General features: G+C 49.4%; 4 protein-coding genes across 4 annotated transcripts; 1 reads left to right on the top strand and 3 right to left on the bottom strand.

Annotated features, from left to right (window-relative positions):
- Positions 1 to 726: 726 nt before the first annotated feature.
- Positions 727 to 4,071, top strand: PEX2_047380 (putative capsular associated protein; the record flags this gene model as incomplete). Its single annotated transcript, XM_016742013.1, has 7 exons — positions 727 to 770; positions 837 to 895; positions 960 to 1,279; positions 1,345 to 1,758; positions 1,813 to 1,965; positions 2,019 to 2,443; positions 2,496 to 4,071. The coding sequence occupies 7 exons, from the start codon at positions 727 to 729 to the stop codon at positions 4,069 to 4,071; spliced, it is 2,991 nt and encodes a 996-aa protein (XP_016603243.1).
- Positions 4,072 to 5,362: 1,291 nt separating this feature from the next.
- Positions 5,363 to 6,625, bottom strand: PEX2_047370 (glycoside hydrolase family 16 protein; the record flags this gene model as incomplete). The annotated part of the gene is made up of 3 exons (XM_016742012.1): positions 5,363 to 6,134; positions 6,206 to 6,438; positions 6,500 to 6,625. 3 exons carry the CDS (start codon positions 6,623 to 6,625, stop codon positions 5,363 to 5,365), a joined length of 1,131 nt encoding a protein of 376 aa, XP_016603242.1.
- A 1,706-nt stretch (positions 6,626 to 8,331) lies between these two features.
- On the bottom strand, positions 8,332 to 13,244 carry PEX2_047360 (CORVET complex membrane-binding subunit VPS8; the record flags this gene model as incomplete). Its single annotated transcript, XM_016742011.1, has 3 exons — positions 8,332 to 12,413; positions 12,467 to 12,899; positions 12,951 to 13,244. 3 exons carry the CDS (start codon positions 13,242 to 13,244, stop codon positions 8,332 to 8,334), a joined length of 4,809 nt encoding a protein of 1,602 aa, XP_016603241.1.
- An 845-nt stretch (positions 13,245 to 14,089) lies between these two features.
- PEX2_047350 (uncharacterized protein) lies at positions 14,090 to 15,520 on the bottom strand (the record flags this gene model as incomplete). The annotated part of the gene is made up of 1 exon (XM_016742010.1): positions 14,090 to 15,520. One exon carries the CDS (start codon positions 15,518 to 15,520, stop codon positions 14,090 to 14,092), a length of 1,431 nt encoding a protein of 476 aa, XP_016603240.1.
- Between the last annotated feature and the right edge of the window lie 113 nt (positions 15,521 to 15,633).

Here is a 15,633-nt window from a genome sequence, read left to right as displayed (position 1 = left end):
GGGCATCTTTATTTCACGACATGCAGCCGAATGGAGCCGACAGGATATGGCCAACAGGGTCGTAGCTGATATGACGCGTGGACTGGGTCTTGGCTGCGTGTGAACATTCTTTATCTACATCGATGCCGTTCATAGGGTCTGCATCAAGGCTGGGTATGATGTATAAAGCACAGCATACATATATGCATTAGAAGGTCCCACAAGGGACATGACGCTCAGGATTGAAGTGGGTCGTGAGGTTGACCAAGGCTTGATTCTGGCTGCTGACCGGCTCGGCATTTCTTGCTGACCAGCTTTTGCAATATAAAATCTAGGGCAAAATATGCTAACTACTAGGAGCTAACGATTTAGGCGTAGTAGCTAGCGATGTTCCACCATTCTCATTGGCAAAATACCAGAAATACAAGCTATGAAAGGCAGGGCCCGTGGTTATGTGCCAGTAAAAGTCCAATCGTGAACTACATCATAACCCGCCCGTTGACGCAACCCTAATGGATCAGCACTCCGAATTGCCTCTGATTAGCCGCCAGTGGATTAAAGGGCCCTCTTGGCTCTTCCTGCCCTGCTTTTTTACCATGTTTCGAACACTGTTAATGTCCCAAAGATCCACAGGTAGGTTAATCTTCTGTCTTCTGTCTTGTTACCCTTTCAACAATTTGATTCATTGTTGAAATCACAGCGATGGCCTGCGACGCCTTAAAACGATCATAAAACGATTGGCGCAATATGATCCAATTATGCTCTGACCTCCGGCTGAAGCTCTGTGTGGGGTAAGTACCTAGCAAGCTATATCACATTATTGAAAACTTAAACTCATGATCGCATTCTATGAGTAGGATATTTCTTCTAAGCTCACTATTCCTTACTACCTCCTACAATACCACATTTGCTTTTGGTAAGTCGTTGTCGTGGATATCAATGTCATTCTGCAACTTGATCTGACTGTTGCGCCGATGCAGATCGCCCCATTAGTACATCTGTCTTCGTCTGCTTCCTTACGGGGTTCACTCTCTTGGTATGGAGTCGGTTTGTTTCATTGACGTCCTCGCCATCATTGCCGATAAGTAAACGGCCAGTTATCGCTCTCGCGGAGCAATTTGAGCTTCCCTCCCGCGCATCGACGTCATCTTTCTCACTAGGCGATGTCGAGACTCGCCCTCGGCTACGGTTTCAACTGTGGTGGATAAAAATTGGTCTCTTGATGGGGCTATGTGGCTTGCGGATTGAGTCGTTCCGCCAAGTAACTCTGAACACGGAATGCGCGCCAGCTGGATACGCTGTAAGTGGCTAAATTCATTGGTTATCGTTCGTTTTTTCATGCGCCTAACACGGTATCTTGCACAGTACGCTATTCCTTTCGTTATTTCGCTCTATGACTACTGGCGCAACCAGCGATCACGGCAAGTAGACAAATATGTCCCTACCCAACGATTCGAAAAGCTGCCGCTGCAGGTGGTCTACTCTGCTTCCCGCCGGAGCTTCTATTATCTTACGCAAAGCCGGTCCAGAGGTTTAATTGCAGCCGCTTTTTTGTCGGTTGGTGGGCTTTTGGCTTCATCGTTCTCGGCTGGAACCCGGTCAACCTATATCTGTCCCATTATGTTACATGGCGCATCGCGCCTACGATCCTACAGGCTGTTCAACCTGTTTGCTGATTCTGTTATACTTATTGGAATTACCGAGTTATGCCGGATTGGCACTCAATTTGATGATGCGCGCAGAAAACGAGCTTTGACATTCCTTGGAGCTGGTCTCTTGGTAAGCAGATAACAACCATCGTGCTGGGAATATTTGTTCTGATGGTCTTCTAAGGGTCTTTCGTTGGTCTGGAGTGTTATACCCTACTTGGTACCAGGTAGCTTTCCTGAATTTGCCAGTCAACCCGTGTTGGGTCTAGAGTATTCGCGCAGCGCTTTCAGCCAGTCTGTGTTGGTTCTAATACTGGTCTTGTCGGCCTGGCACATGGTTAGTCTTGTCATTCTCTAACCTTATTTCTCTATCAATACTGACTCTCTTAGTTGCCACATTTCGACATCCTTGGTGTGTCCATTATAGCCGGCTTTATGATCGTATACTTCTCCTCTTCATCGATCCTCACAGAGCAACAAACATTCCCATATATCTCTCTAACTCATGTTGTTCTCTCGTTGGCTGCATCTCTGACGGGTGCCCTCCTATTTCTTCTTGCGCGAGTGGTTCATGGCGAAGAGCCGAAATTATACCGCACCAATGTGGCCATACAAATATTGTTCGCCGTGTTATGTGGGATTAGTCTCGTTTTTGCTGTGAGCAAGCATCGTCTTGCTGATATACACCCGATTGAGATACTCATCAACAACGGAGAAATTAAACATCACAACTATCTGGCTCAGGCATCTAGGAGCAAGACTCTTGGAGATGCTGTCACCGAATACCGGAGGCGATACAATCAGCATCCACCACCGTATGTTTTGAATATCCATGTTTGTCGCACAGCTTAACTAATTTTCGTCTAGGGGCTTTGACGAATGGTATCAATATGCTACTAGCCGATCGTCGGCTATCATCGATGATTTCGATCAAATATACCACGATCTACTTCCATTCCGAGCCCTAGCCCCGGAGCACATCCGCGCAATGACGCACGAACTGGCAACAAACCCTTTCAACGATCTCGGTGGGATCAGAATCCGCAACGGCACGGCCATGGTGCAAGAAGGCATCAAACCGACCCATGCGTGGATGGTAGCGGGTGCCGCGGACATGATGAAGAATTTCAGCAAATATCTCCCGGATATGGACTTGGTGTTCAATCTGAATGATGAACCACGTGTTACAGTTCCATGGGAGAAAATATCAATGTTGAACCGGCAAACTGAGATGCAAGAGATGGTTCCCAATGAGCGCATGGTGCATACTTGGTCGAACAACCGAGAGGAGGGCTGGGGCCCAATTGAACCTGCTGATCAAACCAACATTACCGTATTCACTGACGGGGCGTGGAGGGGTGTCTTTGATCCATATGTGAGCGCTGTCTGCCCACCTTCATCGAAGGCGCGCTCTCAACGAATCTGGAATCGTCATGAGATCTGTCTGTCATGCGTGGCTCCTCATTCCATGGGGCAATTCCCCCTGGATTTCAACATCGCCTCCGAAATCTGCCACCAACCCGACCTTGCCTTCCTCCACGGTCTCCTAATATCCCCGGCCTCATTCAAGGTGTCACAAGAACTCATTCCGGTATTCAGCCAGAGCGCTCTCACCGGATTCAACGACATCCTCTTCCCAAGCCCATGGAACTACATTGACAAGATAAAATACCAACCCACAGACGAACACCCAGATCCCGAGTACAGCCAGAAAGAGAACTCCCTCTACTGGCTTGGCAGCACATCAGAAGGCGTCAGCCGCTTCGGCGAGTGGAAAGGCATGCCACGCCAGCGCTTCGCCCACTTAATAAACAACAATACCAACAACCAAGTCTCCGTCCTCCTCCCAACAGACTCCAACGAAAAGTCCTTCCGCTACGAGACAATGGACGGCAGCGCCCCGACCTCAGACCTCGGTCTCCAAACCGCCGTCCACATCGCCGACCCAATCGTCCGCTGCGACTTCGGCGACTGCGACGAACAAGCCGAAGAGTTGGGCATCGCAGGCTGGGCAGACTTCCAAGCACACTGGTCGCACCGCTTCCTATTCGACCTTGACGGCGCTGGATTCAGCGGCCGATTCCTTCCCTTCCTACACAGCCGCAGCTTGCCTCTCAAAACAGGTTTGTTCCGCCAGTGGTTTGACTCCCGCGTCACCTCGTGGCTACACTTCGTCCCTGTTGATATTCGTCTCCATGGACTGTGGAGTACGCTTGCGTACTTTGCGGGCGTACCTGCTACTGCATCCGAAGAGAGGGGTCCTAATTCCCAAATGCGCATGAAAGCGCATGATGAGCAGGGGAAGTGGATTGCAGAGGAAGGGCGGAAGTGGGCGAGCACGGCGTTGAGGAAGGACGACATGGAGATTTACTTCTTTCGGCTACTTTTAGAATGGGGTCGGCTTACGGATGATCAGCGTGATGTTCTTGGGTTTGGGGTCTGAGGTTAATACTAATGTTAATATGGAGTTCAATTGGTACATAGATTTAGGTATATATTTTAATCTTGTCTTACTCATTTCATTTAGCATCTTGAAAAAAATAGTGTAAATGAAACTATACTGCATGTATTTTGTAATAGAATGCTTGCAAAGATGACACTTGGAGGTCTCAATGAGAATCCATTCCCTGCTAAAGCACATGTACGTTTACTAGTGGCTTCTGCACCTGCGAGGCTTGACGTGGCGAGGCGGGGTACGACCGCTCATAAGACTTACCGATGCGATGCGTTTGGGAAGCTGTTTCTACACAGACTGTGGCTAATTGGTTGTTTTTTTAGCTATGTACAGATAATTGGGTCGTCGATATGCCGGCGCCACTATTCCGAGTAAGTCACCCGGGTCACAGTGTAACCACTTAGTCTGACCACTACATCAGAAGAGCTGAAGAGTTGTGAGAATGGAGAGTACGAGCCAGTCGACCGTGTTAGACAGCAGCTAGGCGGGTTATAATGATTCATATCCCTTCCGTTATCTTTGATATGAGATGAAGGCTATTATCTCAATCTGACAGCACGTTGAGCAATTCAACCAAGGCGTGGCTAAAGATCAGCGAATCATTAATGAGGATTTGTATTGTAATATATACGAGGCACCATCCAATGTATCTCCATAAGGCTCATTAGATCAAGTAAAATTATGGGCCAACAGCCTCACATACTGTGATGAGGGACTAGCTCTCTATCATATCACGAACGAGATGAAGCTTTGAAGTAGGAAATCTTGGAGCTAAGCTGTTTAGATTGAACTTGCTTAACCTCTGAAGACACGCAAGAGTGTTGAGCGAGGAAAGTTTCTGCCGAGGAAGGGAAATGAGGGCAATGACCTCGGGAGATGTATATAGTAGCGGGTTACAGTTAGGTGTACTGCAGTAGCTAAGAACGGTAGATCTACTAAGCACTTAAGGTCCAGACGAAATATCTAGAAGAGAATAGCCATGCTTATAGTCACCATTGCCCATTTTCATTGTTCGAATTTCATTTCACCATCGAAATGGAAAGGGTATCAACAAAGTCATCGTAAAGCATAAAGCGTATCAAACGCGCTCGTCCTTCCACAGCCGTGGACTAGCACAGGCCATTGGAGTCCAGACGAGAAGACACCACAAAACAGATGGGAATCAAGAAGCAGGCCGAAATGAAATGGTAAATCACAATCGAAATGCAAAACAGATCGAATCCATATCGTTCTCAACGCAGAAAACAATCCATCCAGCTAGCACAATCACGATCACCATCTAAGCATGGCCATGACCATGTCCATGCCCATGACGATAATGCTGTCGACGATGCTTCATAGAAGTCTTAGGCTCAGAACGCTCAAACAAACCTGTGGGATCCCAATCAGCATCAGTTCCCACACCCACACCAACACCAACACCAGCATCCACCTCCTCATCCTCCACACCGGCGACGGAAATAGTCCAATCTTGATAAACCTTCAGCGACCGCACACGCCAATAAGTCTCCTGGAAAGCAGTCGGATTATTCTGCACGTAATCGACACACGATCCCGCACGACTAGCACAACTCGACGAACCCCAAACCGAGCCCGCCCAGTCTCCACAGAAAGTAATATCGAAGACGATCTGCAGGTCATTGAAATGCGAGTTGATATCGCAGCCGCCGGCAAAACGTGCCGTGGGCGTTCCCCAGCCCGCCGGGTTGGGATTTCCAGATGAGAGATCACCGGGCACGGCATAGGAGGGGAAGAACCAGACTGAGATGGCGGAGCCGGTCCATTCTGTGGCGTAGACGCCGCCGCCGACGTTGTTGAATCCTGTGCCGTAGGACTGGGTGCTGTCGCTTCGGATTGAGCAGCCGCTGTTGGCGGATTGGCCAGGGGCTTGGACGTAGCAGTTTGCTGTATCAAGGGTTCCTGTAAAGCCGGTGTTGTTGACTGTGCAGCCGTCGCTGGTGTGCAGGGCCATTTGGTTTTGGGTTTGCTCGTTTACGCCTTCGATTATGTCGATTTCGCCGTTGTTGGGCCAGTTGGAGCCGAGCATCCAGCTGCAGAGGGTTAGTCCTTTTTTAAATTCTGTTTAAACAAGAGAGAAGGAATTGGGGATCGGGGCTCTTACAAGGCAGGCCAGCTGCCGCATGTACTGCTGGGCATATGCGCCAGATCGAGAATAACAAGTCCATGCTTGTAGGTAGTGGTACCTTCCAGGCGGACGCTTTGGCGACCAGGCGTGGTGGCGACGTTGGAGTGGTCGACGCCGATGTAGACGCCGTTGCCCGTGTTGATGAGACCGTTGCTCAAGGCAGTGTTACGGTCAACGTATTTCACAAAGCCATTGGTGGGGTCGGTGTCCTATGCATTGGATGAGTATTACAGATGGGACGGAAAGTGGGAGTAATGTTGAGGGACATACGGTGTAGAAGTTGAACCTGTCGAAAAACGAGTCGGAGGCACCATAGTCGTCGCGCAGGGTGTATGCGGCGGAAGATACCTGGGATAACAAGCCCAGAGCGGGCAGGAGGGTGGAGAAAACGTGCATTGCGCTTAAATGGTGGGATCTTTGTAGGATAGTTGTAAGGAGAAAGAGGAATTGGAAAGAGGGAGTCTTTCAAAGACTGGAAAAGTCTAGTATCCCAGATACTGACGAAAATGGCAGAAGACAATAGGTGGAAAGGAATGAATATAGATGAATAGATAAGGACAATAGGTACAGGCACAATCGACATGCACAATGGACTACAGATTAATCATTCCCACAAACAGGGGAGGCGGGATCAATTTTATACTTGAGACGTCTCCACTCCTGAAGAAAAAGTGCAAACGGGAGAAAAAAGAAATAAATTAAATTATAGAAAAAGGGAAAAAAAAGAATAGAATAGCGTGATACATCCACCAGACACCGATCCAATAGAGGATGTGCGTTAAAAGAGGGGGCATGTTGAAACAGCTACGGAATATGAGGGTCTGACTTCTCCGAGCGCTGAATCAGTGTCAGTAAATCATTTAGATCTCAATTGAACCAGTCTAGTCTGGAATGTGTTCATATTATCATTCAGAGTAGAGTAGACAGCAATTTACTTAGAATGTATCAGATGTATCAGAGTAATCAAACGTATCAACAAACGGGTAGTTTAATCACGTTTAAACATATCGGATCCATGGATATCTCAGGCGCTCACGCTAACCTTAAATGTTTCAGATGTAGAAAATCAAAAAAGAAAAGGACTAAACTAGTTGATATCCGAGACCAATCAGGGTGCTTACCGCCAACATCTAAGGTTTGTATGATAGTAAAAGGGAAGAGAATGAAGATGATAGGTCAACGGTTGTTTGGATAATTTCGGCCATCAAGCTTTTTTGGGCTTTTTCATTTCTTTTGAGTACTTTTGCCCTTCTTTGTTTCTAGGCAGGTTTGTCAGGCGATTCTCCCGTAAGTGAATGCAAGTCTAGATTAAGAAATTGAGGGGTGAAGTGGCGTTGTTTCGTGGAATCGGTTTCCGATCACCAGGTCTCTCTCTATTCTTCGCTAAAGGTACTTAGTCATAAGTACCAGCGCATACAGATATACCTGTGACAGTACATAATCCCATGTACCTCCATCGTGATCAACTCTTACGGAGATCTTACCCAAAACTGATATTGAAGACATTAAAATGACAATGTCATCTCGAGAGTCACCCACCCCGTACACAAACTACTGTAGATCAGTACGTAAACCAAAGAACACCAGACTCTCTCGATCCAAATAACACGATCACACAGTCCAGAATGCACCTAGACATAGTGACATAAAAAAAGACGCCGTACCATATCGGAACCCTGGAACGAGACTGAATGATAATCCGGAGTACGAATCCCCAGTCAAATCACATTGGGAGTACAGGTTGTGCCAAGCGCATGTCTTGGAGAATGAGCTGAGCAGCTGAAGCGGTCGATACACATCACCTGTTCCCACGGAAGACAGACGGAATTACTAAAGATGTACTATAACAGGGATAGGCCTGGATTTAATATCACATTACATTAAAGTAGTTGAGAGTCAAAAAGAAGGGCTAAAAAAGAAGGGCTAAAAAAGAAGGGCTAAAAAAGAAGGGAGAATGGCTATATGCAAGGCGATCGTGTGTCTTATCTGGGATATCCCCCGAACGGCACCTAAGTAGGAAAAAGCAAAGAGATAGAAAAAAAAGTAACAAAAGAATATCCCTAGACACAAAGGAAATCATCATCCCCGCTGTCGACTGGAAACTATGTACAGAGCGGGCAGAACAGCTCGGCCCCTGACCAGTCGGCCAAATGGTCACGCCGGAACGCGGTTTCAGCGGGTCGGGCCCCCGCGCTGACGGCGCCCAGCACGCAGCGTCGGTGGTAGAGATGACGACAGGCGAAAACGACGACAGGTTCTGGGGCGCTGTCTGCGACTGTAGCCGCAGTGCTGGATCCAACTCCAGCCTCATCGTGGTCGTGGTCATGATCGTCGCCATGGCCAGCGTTGGCATCGGACATACCACCGCCACGAGCGCCATGCTCGTGGTGAACGTGGGCATGCGCATGCGCATGGGCACCGCCCGCATCTAGTCGCGACGGATGACCGACTCCGACATCAGCAGCCTTGCCCTTCCCGCGCTCAGACGGGTTATAGCTATCCTCATCACGTCTCGCGATGCGGCGGGCATAGGCATCGGCGCGTCGCGCTTCCCATGCGGACCAATGCGCGTCACCAACGCTGGGGCCCCAGATGCGGCGGCGGCAGATCTCACACACGTGGCCACGGGGTCGCCAGCCGTGTTGGCGTAGACGGGATACTTCGTCGACGTGAACGAAGAGGTCGCGGTCCAGCATGCCATTTGCGAGGGTCAGCAGGGATTTCTCGTAGGAGTAGGCAGAGAAGATGGAGGCTAGCACGGCGCGCAGCTCGAGTAAGGAGGGGGACCAGGTTGCGGCGCGGGTGAGGAATGCGCGCAGGATGCGTAGGAAGGACATGTCTGTTCTTTCGGTTGTGGCTGGGCTGCTTTTTACTGTGCTTGCTAGGAGGGCCGTGAAGACTTGCTGGACAAGGGTGCGGAAGGAGATTGTTAGGCGCCCGCTTTCGCCGGCGAGGGATGTTGTTGGTTGGGCGGGGAGGGTTATTTGGGTGTTGTTTCCTTGGATGAAGGCGAAGACGTTGCTTGCGATGCGGACCACGGCTTCGATGTGGTCAAGCCAGAGAAGTTCGTCGAAGGCTAGAGGCTGGTCGAGAGTTGGCGCGTTGCGTTTACCGTTGGCGCTGCCTGTACGCGACTGCTTGGCTGTCTTACTTTGGCCCTGGCAGAGCCAAGTTCCGACACCGGTATACTTGTTCAGAGACTCGATCAGGTCGTCGATTGCCTCGGCGGTAGTCGCTGAATCGGGACTCTCGCGCACGCTCTGGAGGATGCCCACCAAACCGGATTCGAGGGTGCTCAGGTGTACGACAAGACGGTCAAGGGCCTCGCGGACTTGACCCTGTCGGGCGAGGAGGATAACGGCGGCATCGATGGCTCCGCTTTCCTCAATGTACGGGAGCAGTTCGTCGAGGTGGATGTCACCAACTCGCAGTCCGTCGACGAACTCCGCGACATGGGTGGGGTTGTATTTGCACAAGAGCTGCACATACCGCTCGATCATCCAGTTCTCAATACTGGGCAAAGATTGAGTGTCTGCAGTTTGAGCCTGCGGCTCGACCAGGACCAGCAAGTACTGATACTGTTTCTGGGGGTCATCTTCTAGAATCCGCAAAAACGTCGAGTGTGTTTCAGGGGCCAAGTCTTGCATCGTCTGTGCGGCTTGCGTCACGTCAATTGCAGCGATCTCTCGGGCATGCTCCTTGACTACATCAACTATATCGCGTCTCTGTTTCTTGCCAAGCCCAGAGCCTGGACGGAGGCAGTCATGCAGGCAGGTGAAGATAGCGTCGCGGTCATTCGGATCCTCCAGGTAAGTCATAACTAACAGGGGATATTGCCTCTCTAAACGGTAGGTCGACTTGAGAATCCGGAAGAAGCGTGCTTCTTTAAATAGAGGAATCATGCTCTGGATGTCCGGTGGGTGGTAAAACGACAGCAGATACTCTGCGCTCAATTCGCAATCGTCTGCCATTTCCTGCTCGGGATATTGGCATACACGGACCAGGACCTGGTGGAGGGTGGTTCCAGAAAGGAGAATATACTGGGGGTATTTGGGAAGATTGCGCGCAACAAACATATCCAGGTAGATAGTATCAAGAGGTGTGAAAAAATTGGTGGTCATGACTTGCAGCAAAATGCTGATGAGGTACTGTCGATTGATCAACATGCCCGATGCAGAGACACCCTCGCTCTCGGGTTCATTGAGGAAGCTGTCCTCGAATGCCTCGTTGAGCATGCTCATGAAGCTGGAAGCATCGAATTTGAGCATAGCTCGAAGTTGAGAGAAGGAGTCTGCCCCGTTGGTATCTCCAGGTACCATATCAGACCCACGGCCTGAGAAGAGGAATTGGTACAAATCTGTTTTGGCTCGTGTGGCTTCAGTTTCATCCATGTCGTCTCCGGTGGGATAGATGCGACCCGTCAAGATAAATGACAAATAGGGGAACATTTTCATCGCATTGTTCTGCCGTCTCATTTCAATCACGTAGTCACCGTTGACCAAGGGCTCAGTTTGTGATGGAATAAGCTGTAGTAGCTCTTCCAGTGGCCCCACATAATCCATCAAACAGCGGTTCCATACATATATAAAGGCATCGTAAAGATTGTGCTGCTTACACAGCGTTGTGACTTGATCGATGTCCATTGTGGTAGTATCAAGAAGACATATGATCTCCTCCAAGCGGCCGGTCGAGTGAGTTCCAATGAAATGGTTGATTAAGGCCTTAACTGCGGTCGGAGGTAGCGATCGCAGAGTTCCATCAACGATGCGTGGCTCGAGGGCATCCAGGAAAATACCTGCCGAATCTTGCTCCTCATACCAGTTGAAGACTTCCTCCCAGAGGAACTCTTCATCAGCCATGTAAATACAAGCGGCGATAGAAACGTCTGCTAGCTCCTCCAGCTGCTGGTTCCCAAGTCGACCGTTGTTTGCTTCGGAATTTCGACCAAAAGCATACTTGAGTGATGCGGAGATCATTTCCAAAAGCCTTTCTTGCACAATGGGCTGTCTCAAAGCATCTTCTTCCGGAAGCCCAACCGTCAGCTTTTCCGACTCTCCTGTATAGTAGGATGTCGCTAGTCGAATGGCCCCAATGAAGTCACCAGCCTCCATCAGCGCCAGCAAGCGATCGGCCCAATTTGAGAGATTGCCTACCAAGGCTTCGTTATAACCAAGCAAGAAAAGGCGCCCTTTATAAGAACGGAAACTCATGTGGAATGCATCTGCTACTACTCCGTGCATCGACTCATCGTCTTCGTCAAGCTGTTCAACTAGCGAATGAAGCTGCGAGGAGAACAGGTCGGTATGATATATGTGTCTGTTGGCTAGATCGACCGAGTCAGTCACATGCATGGAATAATCCTCGATGATCAACAGCCGCTGCGTTATTGTAAACACCGCGAGTACCGAACGACTAAGCCACTGAACAGCCACAATGGCTTCATCTGCTCTCCATCTGCTGCGCGCTCTGAAAACAAGGCTGGGAGGCTTGTCTTTGTCTGCAGGTTCGTTCGAATCGGCCTCCGAGACTTCAAGCACGGTCAGCACATTTGACCAGCAGTAGACAAGCTTTGTGTTTGAAGCTTGGGTGTCTTTGCCCTTCAGCCGAATGGCTGGAAACCATGCTAAAGCACCAGTCATGGCACTGTGAGCAGGAACTTCTTTGGGTCTCGGTGCTTTGTGCTGGGTTTGTGCCACTGGTGTGGTGGACACAATAACGAGAAGATAGGGCGTCAGCATAGCAACAAGGCCTAAAGAATCAGTGGATTGCTCTACGTTGCCGAGTGGCAGAGGAGAGAAAGCTAGGACAGAGCTGGGCTTCCGCCGCTTGATCTCTGCTGTTGCCTGGGGGTATCGACCTAGGATTCGAGTCGTCCTGACTGTTCGTCCCACTGCCCCCATTCCTCTTGTTGCCAGGTGTGAGAACGACATGCCCCGTGTGTCAGCCGAAACCAGCGCGGTTCGTCTAGTGCCGAGGAACCCGATATGAATGATCGCGGACCCTGAAAGATGGCCATCGGATATTCGAGTCTCGACTTGGTTCGCCGGGATTGGCGGGATATGAAGGAAAGGCTTTGCTGAGCGCGAAATCTCCCAGGTAAAGATGTCGCCCGAGTCATGCCCCCCTGCAACGGTAGAATGGTCGGCGGAAAGTGCTAGGGATGTAACAGCACCGCATCCAACAGCTAGGTGATTATCAGTACAATGAGCCAGAGTGTGTAGAATTCTTTTGACAAACCTGGTGTGCCCGTTCCAATAATAGTCTTCAGGCTTTGCTGATAGTCGAACACGAGAATGATACCCTTGGATGTACCTATTACAATAGATGTGGAGACTGCAAGGCAAGTTGGCCGTCCGAAATTGCGTTTCCCGATTTCTGAAAACGCCTGCCCCGTGATCTTCCGCAGCTTTGTCCATCGTACCACATCCCATGGCCCCTGGAGCGGTTCGGATTCTGTTTCTGGAGTCGGGGACAGCTGGCTGGTGATTGAAGATTGCCGGGAGTGAAGATGGGCTAGGAATGGCGAGCTGGCTCTTGAGACACTTTGCGGCGATGAAGATAATCGGGACTGGAAGCGAAGGTCAAAGGGGCGACGGGCCGGGCTGGGGCTGACTCGCGGAGATCCGCGGAGCGCAAGAGCACTGCTACTCAGGGAGGATGGAATAGAGCCCTGTCATCAATCAGCTAGCTATCCAGGTTATGCGCCAATTGTACCACTGACATGTAGCGATGGGGAATCGTCGGGGTTTGACCCTGTTCCATCCACACTCCCTGTCGCAGTCCAGTCCGCGTTTCGAGGTGGAGGCGTTTCTGGGAAGTTAAAGTCCTTCTGTTCCACTGTCTTCTCGGAATCGTGGTCCTCCGCATCGTCTATCGTATCCAATTGCTCTTCCGCTGGTTCCTGCGGGGAAGGTAATGTTTGATCGAGGGCGCCATGGTCGGGTTGTCTGGGATCGTCTTCCTGGCCTAAGTCAAGCTCGTCTTCGCGCGACCAACCCTCACTGCCCTCAGCCATCGAGCTCATGAGCGAGATCTCCGAATGACCATTGCTCCTCGTTGTGTAGCTTGGAAACGAGGCCGAATCAGCGATGGCGTGTTGGGGGAGGTCGATTTTGTAATTGATAAGAAGATTCTTTCGGAGACTTTCGGAGAATAGGAGGGGAGTTATGAAGGTAGTACAATACAGATCGAAGGCGTGGAGTGTCGAGCTCGAGGGGTACGAACACAGTGGAGAATGAGAGTTCAGAGCTCCGTTGCCTGGGTCGGGGCCGTTTTAGGGGCCGCACACCAGCCACAAGTGGCTGCCAGGTACACTTCCACGTTCAGAACTACAACGACAATACTTCAAAAATATTTACATATAGTCCCTGATTTAAAGCTATTCTTTCTCAATTTTCTAACTTAAACTGTCAAATAATAATTGAGTAGTGAGGCAATTGCACATTTTCATAAGCTCTGCCAAATACCTTGAACATTGAAGTATCGTGAATTTCTAAATATAAAAGCTACAAATAAGTGCCCTCCTATTTTATGACGACTATTTACGTATTTGAACAAGCATCACGCATTTTCGGCTTCCCGGGACCGATAAATAGTACGACTTGCCATGATCTTTTGTCTTGATTCTCTGTTTTATAATCATGCGAAAAGCAGGTACGAGGTATGAACGAGTTGGTAACCTCTTAAGCATACAAACATATATGCACATGTCTCGCGCCAATGAAGAGTACGTAAAGACGCATAAAAGCTTTCTCAAGAAGAGTACATATATTCATTGAAAACCGAAAACCCAAAATCTAGCCGTATATCTACCCGAAAATCTAACTAATATAACTAACGAAAAATAGCAGGTTATCTGGCTTAGACTTTAGCGTAACTGGGTGCTATACTAGGAGTTGTAGCCCATTGGAACAGGGGATCACTCGATAAACACTCCATCGCCGCCCGTTCCAAAACCCATCGCAATCTCCAGCATGGATATGGCGATGCAACTTCAGATGGAAGGTTGGGCATTATCCAGCAAAATCCAGGAAGTGTAGCGAAATGGATGTCAAGCAACTGAAGGTCTCCGAGTGGCCCAAAGTTCACATACGGCGTTGCCGACCTGATATTAGACACAAGGAAATTCACCCCCCACCCAGGTAGGAGTGAGCTCCAATCACGTTCATGGGACATTGTTGCGATTATGCCTTGTGCATACTGTTTGTTAAGGTGTTCGGATGCTTCTTGAAGAGTCTGGGCAACTTTGCAGATCCGCCAGATATCATCCGGCCCCACGGGACTGAGAGGCTCTGGCACATGAATATCTCGCAGGGCTTCAGGCGGAGGAGGCGCAGCACCATCGCACGTGCTTTTCGTGCCTAAGATAGCATTGCCAATATATCCCCGACGTAAGTTGAGTGCCTTTCGAATATTTTCCACAATGAACATCTCGAATGAGAGCTCCTTGTCATCGGGGAAAGCCCTCAAGCGGGCACGACTGCTACATATGCCCAACAGTGCGCTGACGACCAGACCCGGTGAAAGGGACATCTCAGGAAGATCCATACTATATTTCTCAAGAAGAAACCGTAAAGCTGAATTGCAGGCATCGTGCAGCATTTGTATCTTTGGGCCATCGAGTACATGGGGGTAACTGATGGGCGCTCGACTGTAATCTGTCGATAATTCGTTTTCACTTGTTGGGGTAGAAAAGGGCGTCCATTGAAGATTCTGTGGTGTGGCTGTAGATGCAATCTCTTTGATATGCAGTCTTGTTTCTTCTTGCGCATGCGGAGTCGTGAATGGTACAGGGGCATTTAGATCATGACAGAACGCGGTGAAAGTAGCGGTCAATTTCAAAATTCCCGACCCATCTATTACCTGATGATCAAAGCACCAGACGATGTGTAACTGTTCTCCAATCACATTTGCCTTCCACCGTAGCACAGGAGAAGGTCTACGTGGTGGATAGACGACTGAGAACGGTATCAAGGCAGGATTCAATTTTCCATCCACGGCGAGAGCGGTGGATTCTGTATGATGTTGAGTGACTAGAATAGGATACTCTTCAAGCTCGGTAGCAGTGGCAGGCCGTACCTGAAGTACGTTGCTTCTACCATCTGGCTGGGTAGATGGTACCACCATCCCAGCCAAGAAGGGGAATTTGGAGACCAAACGATCCACCGCATCCTCCATTCGCTGAAGGACCTGCACACAGTTCTTGCCAACCAAACTAAACGTGAGAGATATACTGAAATGCCCTGGAGGCGCAAAATGGTCTAACAGAGTAAGGTTGTAAGGTTCGAACATTCTTGCGGGATTCGAATCGAAACTCGATGCTATGCCAAATTGCAATGATAAAGCACAACAGTGAAATAATGTGAGATGTCAATCTAATACTTAAATAGATTTCAAAGACTCGA

Source organism: Penicillium expansum (assembly GCF_000769745.1).
Source record: "Penicillium expansum strain MD-8 chromosome Unknown contig147, whole genome shotgun sequence".
Classification (NCBI taxonomy): domain Eukaryota; kingdom Fungi; phylum Ascomycota; class Eurotiomycetes; order Eurotiales; family Aspergillaceae; genus Penicillium; species Penicillium expansum.
The sequence above is the reverse complement of the archived record's forward strand: the minus strand, read 5'-3'. Positions and strand labels throughout refer to the sequence as shown.